The sequence below is a fragment of the Otolemur garnettii genome, unplaced genomic scaffold (genome assembly GCF_000181295.1).
Source record: "Otolemur garnettii isolate 467f Iridium unplaced genomic scaffold, OtoGar3 scaffold00007, whole genome shotgun sequence".
In the NCBI taxonomy this organism is placed as follows: domain Eukaryota; kingdom Metazoa; phylum Chordata; class Mammalia; order Primates; family Galagidae; genus Otolemur; species Otolemur garnettii.
This window is the reverse complement of record NW_003852402.1, coordinates 24,484,335-24,494,675: the sequence shown is the minus strand read 5'-3', so window position 1 is coordinate 24,494,675 and position 10,341 is coordinate 24,484,335. Positions and strand designations below refer to the sequence as shown.

Genomic DNA, 10,341 nt, shown 5'->3' with positions numbered 1-10,341 from the left:
AAAAAAAAAAAAAAAGGAAGCGGGGAAATGACCTTGTCAGAGCATGATAGTACTGTGATCGCTAACTGAGAACTATTTCCAAGCTATTCTGTTAGCTGATAAGACACCTGGAGAAATATCCTAAGGTAGGCAAAATGTGGACTAGGTTTTCTATGACTAGTCAAATCAAGGCTCACAGAGAAGCCAACGAAGCAACCCTTTTCATCAGTGACATAACTAACATCTTTCTTTCTTTCTTTTCTTTCTTTTCTTTCTTTCTTTCTTTCCGAGTCTCATTTTATTGCCCTTGGTAGAGTGCTGTGGCATCACAGTCCACAGCACCCTCCAGCTCCTGGGCTTAAGAGATTCTCTTGCCTCAGCCTCCTGAGTAGCTGGGACTACAGGCGCCTGCCAGACGCCCGGCTATTTTTTGTTGCAGTTTGGCCAGGGCTGGATTCTAACTGGCCACCCTCCATATATGGGGCTGGCGCCCTACCCATTGAGCCACAGGTGCCGCCCCATATTTTTCTTTTTTTCCTTGAGACACATCCAGAATTTGGAGGGCAATTAACTCCTTGTGTAACCCTTTAATTCTCAAGTCTCTTTGACTCTTAATCTTTCCTAGCACTGCCTTAGGTATATATTCCCAGTTACCTGTGCCTTCATTCATTTTTGTTAGTCCATCCCTCTTCCAGTTCCTGGTTTGTCTGCCATCCCCCAACCACCATTCTCCTTCATCTATGTTTATTTCTGTCTGTATTCCTGTTCTAAGACCTTTATTACAAAATATTTCCTTTAGCTGAATCCTCTTTTCTTCATTTTCTTCTTCTTTTTTTTTTTAAGAGACAGGATCTTATTCTGTTGCCCAGGCTGGTGTACAGTGGCATGATCCTTACTTCACTGCAACCTCGAACATTTGGTCTTAAGTGATCTCCTGTCTACCTCAGCCTCTACATAGCTGGGATTATAGGCACATGCCATCATGCCTGGCCTTTTTTTTTTTTTCTGCCAAGAGATGAGGTCTTACATTGTTTCCCAGGCTGATCTCAAACTTCACCTCAGGTGATCCTCTTGCCTCTGCCTCCCAATGTACTGGGATTATAGAGCCACTGTGCCTGGCTTGTCACGCCTTTATATACTTACAAGTGGAAATTCTGACTTGGCTTCCTTGCCCCTCAGTAAATTCACAACATTTGGCATTTTTTGCATTCCCTATTGCCAGTTATAGACTATTGTGCTTCTACCAAGTTTAGGAGTGGTTTTTCCTTTGAGACCTGACAGTGCCTGTCCTTGTGCTTTCATTTGTGAAGTTCATTCCACTCCTTGACTGTGACACCTGCCACTATTCTAACTTCTGCTGGGATTCTGGATGACTTTACTATCTATATGGGCAATTAAGTTGCAGGCATTACTAGTCCCCTGACCAACTCACTGACACCTCCTTAACCAATCTTCTGTGTCCAAATTCTGAAATTTGTGATTAATCTTACACTCTTAAGCACCTATTCTTTTTCTTTCCACCTCTTTCATTTACTTTACTATGTTTTTATTTACTTTATTTCTAATATATATGCTTTTATATTTTGAGATTTTTATATCAAGATAATTCTTTTTATTTCTCCAGTATGTCATTCATGGTTTCATTTCCCTTCATCCTGTGTGAATCCTGTGAACTTTCTTTTTTCATTTGTACCTTAAACGCATTACTACTTTGGTTTTTAGATTTTCTTTTCAAACATATCTCTAGTCTTATGAGTATCAGTGCAAAGCAAAATGCTCTAAAGCTACTTGCATTTGGATAGGAAGTATTGTGCATAATGAAGAAAACATGTTTTGTGGTCAAACATGTTGACCGGTAGCGTTTGAGCACCCAAGATTTTTTTTTTTTTCTTTTTTTTTGAGACAGAGCCTCAAGTTGCCCCACTGGTTAGAGTGCAATGGCATCACAGCTCACAGCAACCTCCAACTCCTGGACTCAAGTGAGTCTTTTGCATCAGCCTCCCAAGTAGCTGGGACCACAGGCGCCCTCCACAACGCCTGGCGTTTTTTTGGTTGCAACCATCATTGTTGTTTGGTGGGCCCTGGCTAGATTCGAATCTGCCACCTTGGGTGTACATGGCTGGGGCCTTAGCCACTTGAGCCACAGGCGACGAGCCAGCACCCAAGATTCTTAAACTGTAAAGGAATTAATAATATCTGATTTGTTTTTCAGAAATGTAAATTTTGTAGCAGTACCTGAAATTTATTAAGTATTCAACAAATATTTGTCATTCCTCCCTCTTCCTATCCCAGTTCTGGGCTTGGTGCCACAAATAAAGTGCTTATTCAGGTTCCTCTGTGAAATCTTTATTTTCCTTTTCAGGAAATTACTTACTTGATAAGAAAAATACCCAAATAGGCCTAACATCCCTTAGCTCTTGCCATGTTACATTAAGAAAACCCCATCTTCCTTTTTATATTATCTCTGTTCTTTGAAGAAGAATTCTTCTATTCTGTGTTAATCCTCCCACTTCCTTTGGGATATCAATGTTGATTTGGTTTGTGGGGTCAGTTTGCCAGATCTTGGAGAAACGGTAATACTGTCTTATTTTAAAATAAATTTAGTTTAGCATTTGTCAATCTAAGTAACATTGAGAGGCTCTCTAAAACATTTGTGAATAGAACATTGCAGTGACAGTGCATAAGCCACAGTAAACTGTGTGCATATTCAGGAGTTAAAGGAAGACACAGAAGCTTTTATTTTTTTTTATTTTTTTTTTATTTTTTGAGGCAGAGCCTCAAGCTTTCCCCCTGGGTAGAGTGCTGTGGCATCACAGCTCACAGCAACCTCCAACTCCTGGGCTCAAGCGAGTCTCCTGCCTCAGCCTCCCAAGTAGCTGGGACCACAGGCACCCGCCACAACGCCCGGCGTTTTTTTGGTTGCAGCTGTCATTGTTGTTTGGCGGGCCCAGGTTGGATTCGAACCCACCACCTTAGGTGTATGTGGCTGGCGCCTTAGCCACTTGAGCCACAGGCGCCGAGTTCAGAAGCTTTTAAAGGAAAAAAAAAAAAAAGCAAAGTGGATGACAGTTGGTTTGAAATAATTATACTTGGTTACAAAGATCAGTATTAAAGGTGATGCCAGTTCAAGGTTAGATGGGCAGTTGCTAGGGATATGGCCTTGCAGAAATGTTTTTTGTGTAAGTTTGTGATGTAAGTTTTTATGTAAGGTGATGGTTTCTATAGTCTTTTGTTATCAGACATATAAGCATGAGAACCCTCACTTAATGGCTTTTCTTCCACTCTGTTTGTCAGGATTTTTGTTGTTGTTTCTGAGATGGTCTCACTATCATCTAGGTGCAGTGGTGTCTTCATAGCTTACTGCAACGTCAGACTCTAGGGCTGAGCCTCCCAAGTAGCTAGAAATATGGGCTCCTGCCATGGACCCCTAACTGATTTCTCTATTTTTATTTTAAAAAAAAATTTTTTTTTTTTTTGAGACAGTCTTGCAAGCTGTTGTCCTGTATAGAGTCCTGTGATGTCACAGCTCACAGCAACCTCAAACTCTTGGGCTTAAGTGATTCTCTTGCCTCAGCCTTCCAAGTAGCTGGGACTACTGGCACATGCCATGACACTTGGCTTTTTTTTTTGTTGTTGTTGTTGTTGTTCCAGTTGTCATTGTTGTTTTAGCTGGCCCAGGCTGTATTCGAACCTGCCAGCCTTGGTATATGTAGCCCAGCGCCCTACACACTGAGCTGCGGGCACCGGCCTAATTTCTCTATTTTTAACAGAGATGGGGTTTCATTCTTGCTCAGGCTAGTCTCAAACTCCTGGGCTCTAGCAATCCTCTCACCTTGGTTTCCCAGAGTGTTAGGGTTATAGGTGTGAGCCACTGCTCCTGGCTGTCTGGATTTTCTTAACATTACTAGCTCCATTTTGATATAACCTTCATGCATTTATATCAGAAGGGTTTTTTGAAGAGCTAATCAAGGTTTTGTTTTTCTGTACTACCTGTCTAAATTTGTAATATAGGGGCGGCGCCTGTGGCTCACTGAGTAGGGCACTAACCCCACAAACCGAGAGTGGTGGGTTCTTGAACCCGGTCCCAGCCAGACCACAAACAAAAAATACCGGGCATTATGGCAGGCGCCTGTAGTCCCAGCTACTCGGGAAGCTAAGGCAAGAGAGTTGCCTAAGCCCAAGAGCTGGAGGTTGCTGTGAGTTGTGATGGCACAGCACTCTACCAAGGGCGATAAGGTGAAACTCTGTCTCTAAAAAATAAATAAATTTGTGGTATAGTATATTGTTACCGTTTCACTGTTAACAGATTTGAAATAAATCTTGCCACCTAATTCTACATTAGAAGTAGCATTTACTGGCTCGGTGCCTGTGGCTCAAGCGGCTAAGGCGCCAGCCACATACACCTAAGGTGGCAGGTTCGAATCCCCAGCCCGGGCCCCCAAACAACAATGATGGCTGCAACCAAAAAATGGCCAGGCATTGTGGCAAGCGCCTGTAGTCCCAGCTACTTGGGAGGCAGAGGCAGGAGACTCGCTTGAGCCCAGGAGTTGGAGGTTGCTGTGAGCTGTGATGTCATAGCACTCTACCCAGGGGCATAGCTTGAGGCTCTATGTAAAAAAAAAAAAAAAAAAAAAAAAAAAAAAAAAAAGAAGTAGCATTTACTGAAGATTCTTAAACTACAGTGCTCAATTTTAACTTTTAAATTGTGAGATACAATTAACACTTAAAATACATAAATCATAAAAATTCAGCTTCTCAGTGGCAAAAGCCATATAACCTCACCACTTGAGAAATAGGGCATTACCACATTTCAGAAGCCCCTCCATCTTATTATCTTAGTCTGTTTTGTGGTGCCATGACAGAATCCCTGACACTGGGTAATGTATAAAGAAAAGAACAGAAATTTATTTCTCATAATAGTTCTGGAGGCTGTGGAGTCCAAAATTGAGAGTTCAGGGCTTTAATGCTGCATCATCCTGTTGCAGTAGGCAGAAAGGCAAAATGAAAGCTTGAGAGAGCAAGAGGGGGCAAACTCATCCTTTGAGTTGTCTAAAGAAGTCAACTCCTGAGATAAGTCATTCATGAGGCAGTACCCCCATGACCCATACACCTCCCATTAAGCCCTATCTTCTAAGTCTATTATGTTGGGGGTCAAGTTTCCAGCACATGAACCTGGGGAGACAAAAATCAAACCATAGCACCCATGTACCCTTTTCCAGCAGCCTTATGCCTACCATTTGTGTGGTCAGTTTGCCAGTTCTTTGAGAAACAGTAGTGCTGTCTGAATTAGCTTACCAAGTACTCTCAAGTATGAAAGTATTTACATTTGCCTTTCTTAATGTCTTTACTATCTAATTATGTATCCCTAAGCAGTTTACTCTTAATTTTGAACTATATGAAATAGAACAGTATTTATATAACTGGGCCTTAAACTCATTTTTTATTGAGTAACAATACTTACTTAGCTGACCCCATTGTGTCCTAACCCTATAACTTTTTTTTTCCATTCTCCCTTACTCACTTCTAGTATTTAATCAATAACACTGAAATCAACTGCTTTTTATAATTTGCTAAGTTTTAGGTTATATGTATTTAACTATCTTAAGGTTATTTAGTAGAGCCATATGTTGTATTTACATAAATGCTTGAACTCTGCACAAAAAAGGCTAAGAGATGCTTTGTGCTTCTAAATATTATGGATAACTTACTTCTTTATTTATTATGACAGTGAAACCAATCCGTAATCTAAATGGACATTCAATTGGGCAATATAGAATACATGCTGGGAAAACAGTGCCCATTGTGAAAGGAGGAGAGGCAACAAGAATGGAGGTATGTGTGTTATACATAATACATCTTGCGAAAAACATTGTAATCTTATTTTTCCTCTAAACAAGCTAGTGATAATTAAGTACATAGTATGTTGACCAAAATAGCTTGCCATTCATACTAACCCTGATAGGAATTAGGCTATTTGTGCAAATGATGTCAAGATCAGACCAGAGTCAAATCAGCTATGAAAGTTCTGGCTGAAAAAGGATTGTTAATTCAACATTTGATGAATATTTATTGAACATTTTCTAGTGCCATTCTCTTTAGTAGGCACTGGAGGTATAGTGAACAAAATTCCCTGCCCTTAAAAAGCCTGAATTTTAGTAAGAGGAGGCAGAAAGCCCAGAAAGTGCTATGCAGGGAGAGGTTGGATAAGGACTGCCAAGGGCTATTTCATGTTGCTGCTTTTATCAGCTCATAAGTCAAGAGATAGTAATTGTGAATAGTTTCTAAAGTTTTCTTCTCTCCCCTTGACCTTTACATATTTTTTAGGAAGGCGAAGTGTATGCAATTGAAACCTTTGGTAGTACAGGAAAAGGTGTTGTTCATGATGACATGGAATGTTCACATTACATGAAAAATTTTGATGTTGGACATGTGCCGATAAGGTGAGAAGACTATTTTTAATTTTTTTTCCCAGCCGCTTATAGAACTAGCATATTTTTTTTACCCTTGATTTTATATGACTAATGAGCATTTCTTCCAGTTTGACAGTATTTTTTGTTTTTTTTTGTTTGTTTTTTTTTTTGAGACAGGGTCTCAAGCTGTTGCCATGGTGTCACAGCTCACAGTAATCTCAAACTCTTGGGCTTAAGCGATTCTCTTACCTCAGCCTCCCAAGTTGCTGAGACTACAGGCGCCCGCCACAGTGCCCAGCTATCTTTTGGTTGTAGTTGTCACTGCTGTTTGGTAGGCCTGGGCTGGATTCGAACCTGCCAGCTCTGGTGTATGTGGCTGGTGCCCTAGCCAGTTGAGGTATAGGTGCTGAGCCATTGACAGTATTTTTTAAAGTGACATACATACAAGGTGAGATACATTCATAAATGTATAGTTCTGTAGCCTAATAAGTTCTGTGGGTTTCTTTAATGTGGCCAAAAAAAAAAAGAAAAGAAAAATTGGCCTGAGATGAAAATAATATATGTAGGCAAGTATTCTCTTTAAATCCAGCTTCATAATATAACATCAGAGATTATTTGCTACCATTCCTAGTTTTTGGTCTTAGTGTTTTCCACTGGTAAACTTCATATTTCAGTTTACATTGGATTTTTTACTTTTGGAGATGATTGAAACTGGGATTTATGCTTCCCTGTATGTTTAGGTTTTTCTTTGAACTTAATGTGCACATGAGACATTCCTATGATGCCACTCTCTAGGTGAATATGGAGTGGTTTAACACACATGCACAGACAAATAAATGCTGTAAGATGGCCTCCTGTTCATTTCCTAATTCAGCTGCCATCTGAAATTATGTATTATTGGCTTTTATAAACTCTGGCTTTTCAGTGTTGAAAGAGCAACAACAAAAGTTTTTTTTTTTTTTTTTTGTAGAGACAGAGTCTCACTTTATCACCCTCGGTAGAGTGCTGTGGCATTGCACAGCTCATAGCAACCTCCAGCTCCTGGGCTTAGGCAATTCTCTTGCCTCAGCCTCCCAAATAGCTGGGATTACAGGTGCCCGCCAGAATGCCTGGCTATTTTTTTGTTGCAGTTTGGCTGGGGCTGTGTTTGAACCCACCACCCTTGGTATATGGGGCTGGCACCCTGCCCTCTGAGCCATAGGTGCTGCCCAACAACAAAAGTTTTTGAACTTTAATTACTAAGACACAGCTATGGTTTGCGTTTTTCTTTTTTCTTTTGCAGTTTTTGGCTGGGGCTGGGTTTGAACCCACCACCTCCAGCATATGGGGCCGGCACCCTACTCCTTTGAGCCACAGGTGCGGCCCCGGTTTGGGTTTTTCTTAATGGGGGCAATAAACTGGTAACTCTTGCCAACTATTAATCTTGGATTTACTCTTCTTAGGCTTCCAAGAACAAAACACTTGTTAAATGTCATCAATGACAACTTTGGCACCCTTGCCTTCTGCCGCAGATGGCTTGATCGCTTGGGAGAAAGTAAATATTTGATGGCTCTGAAGAATCTGTGTGACTTGGGCATTGTAGATCCATATCCACCATTATGTGACATTAAAGGATCATATACAGTGCAGTTTGAACATACCATACTGTTGCGTCCAACATGCAAAGAAGTTGTCAGCAGAGGAGATGACTATTAAACTTAGTCCAAAGCCACCTCAACATCTTTATTTTCTAAGCTTTGTTGGAATACATTATACCAGAATTAATTTGCAACATGTCTCTTTTAACCGTGGACCTATGTAATACTTTTTATTCATGTTAAAAAAGAAGGAATTGGATCAAAGGCAAACGGTCTAATGTAATTAACCAAGGAAAAAGCTTTCAGGACTTTTTGAAATGTTAACTGTTTTACCTTCTGTCTAGGAAATGCTGTAAAGCTCAAATTAGTTAGGAATGACTTAAACATTTTGTTTTGAACACCTAAGAGATGCTTTTTGGATATTTATATTGCCATATTCTTACTTGAATGCTTTGAATGACTACATCCAATTCTGCATCTATACTCTCTGGTATTGCTTTTTAACCTTCCTGGAATCCATTTTCTAAAAAAAATAAAGACATTTTCAGATCTGACAGCTACATTTCAATGTCTGTGGTTATGATTCTGGACAGGAAATAGCTTAAACTTAATGTGAAGAAATGCAGAGCCTTTTTTCTGGATTGTAGACCTCTACCCTGAGACTTTCTTCTGGCATAGTAGCTCAAATGCATACACATGCGTGAAGTGAGACAGTCGCCTTTTTATTCATAAATATAATGCTATGGCTTTAGAAATATTTTGCCATTTTTTATAGGACCATGTTAGTCATTCTTTCATACTTTCCCCTGACATTTGAAAGATGTACTAATTGAAACATGACTTAGGAACATTGTGCTAACTTGAAACTTTGATTTTGTAAAAAATCTCAGCATTTCGATCCTTAGTCCAATGGTAGTATTTCTTGGGAAATGTATTCAACTTGCTGAAAAAACCGAAATGGCATCAAAGGCACAAAAGCAAAGAAAAACAGGAAAACTTCCCATGTCTGGATCTTGTTCTAGTTAGAAAGGTTAAATTGAAATTATTAGGCTTTTTCTTTTATGAGCCAAATGCTATAATACCCTGCCTCTTGACTGGTTTGGATTCTCAGCATTACTAGTGGTATTTCAGGAGGTGAGGTTACAGTTACTCTCCTTACAGCAGCAAAGTTGAATGTAAGGATTTATAAAATTAACTTACTTGAGCTGAGCCCCACTACTGATTCCTTAACGAACTGCTTGAATGTTTATATGTAAATGATTTGGTGGGAATGTTCCAGTGTAATTTCAAAATTGTTTATGTACCAAGGTGAAGCCTTAATTTGTATTGTATATGCTTTAGCACAATGAGATTTATTGCCTCTGGGATGCTGTTTAGTTTGTATTTTGGTTAACTTTTTTCTCATAGGAAGAGAAACCTATGACTTTTGTATCTAGGTCATTTTTAGTAAAAAGCTGCTCTTTTAGCATTAGAGATATGTTACACATTGTGGAGAAATCAATCTAGTTCTTAGCTGTATGAGCTATGTTTATCATGGTGCTAATGTTCAATAGCCACCTTTGAATAATTTCTCCATTTTCTGTGATGCTGTGTTAACAGAGCTCACTAGTTCATGTTTGGTCACATCATCAGGGCTTGTGCTCTCCAGCTAGCTCCTTGGGGGTTTTGAGTCCATATCTTTTTGGTGTGCTTTGGTAGGGCGTATAAAACAAGTAGGGTGATTTCTAAATCCAAGAATTTTAGAATTGACTACCATAAGTAAAGAATCTTGGAGCTTTATAAAATCGCGGGCAGTATAATCTCAAATTGTGAGCTCAAATATGAATGAGCTCCAAGTCCCCTTCCCTTCTCAGGTCATACATGGAGCAACTGGCATCACTTTCTGTCCCAGAAACAGCGGGAAGGGATATGATCTTGTAAATAGGAAAGTTGTCACTTTTAGGATAAAACTGTATTATTTGCCTACTAACCCTGTAATTCTTGAAATTGTTTCATTTACAATGATGTACCTTACTGGTAACAAATTAGCTTGATGTTTAACAATAGTGCCTTTAGTAAATTATTTTACAACCAAAACACGTTGTTTTTTGTTAGATCAACTTAACAGAATATAGTAGTTCATGTTGTCATTTAAGATACATAGTATGAAATCGGTTTATTATTCAGGTTTTAGTTTGTTGGTATTTTAAGACTTTTAAGAACAGTTTTATGTTTACAACAAAATTTGGTGTGAAGTAGTACAGATTTTCCAAATATGCCTCCCTCTCACCCTGTAGCTGTTAGTATTAAGGGATTAAAAAGGGCTAAGTCATTTCTTACAGATTTTTATATTGAAGTAAGTACAAGCAACTATACCATTACAAACAGCATAGTTT

The 10,341-nt window shown here is 39.3% G+C and overlaps 1 protein-coding gene across 1 annotated transcript in view; it reads left to right on the top strand.

The window, feature by feature from the left end:
• METAP2 (methionyl aminopeptidase 2) overlaps positions 1-8,526 on the top strand; it is a 41,437-nt gene extending 32,911 nt beyond the window's left edge. Inside the window, exons 7-9 of the mRNA XM_023509205.1 lie at positions 5,695-5,811; positions 6,304-6,419; positions 7,832-8,526. Of these exons, the coding sequence (XP_023364973.1) occupies positions 5,695-5,811; positions 6,304-6,419; positions 7,832-8,084 (486 nt within the window). The 3' untranslated portion in view covers positions 8,085-8,526. The remainder of the gene's footprint in view (positions 1-5,694; positions 5,812-6,303; positions 6,420-7,831) is intronic.
• The last annotated feature ends 1,815 nt before the right edge of the window (positions 8,527-10,341 follow it).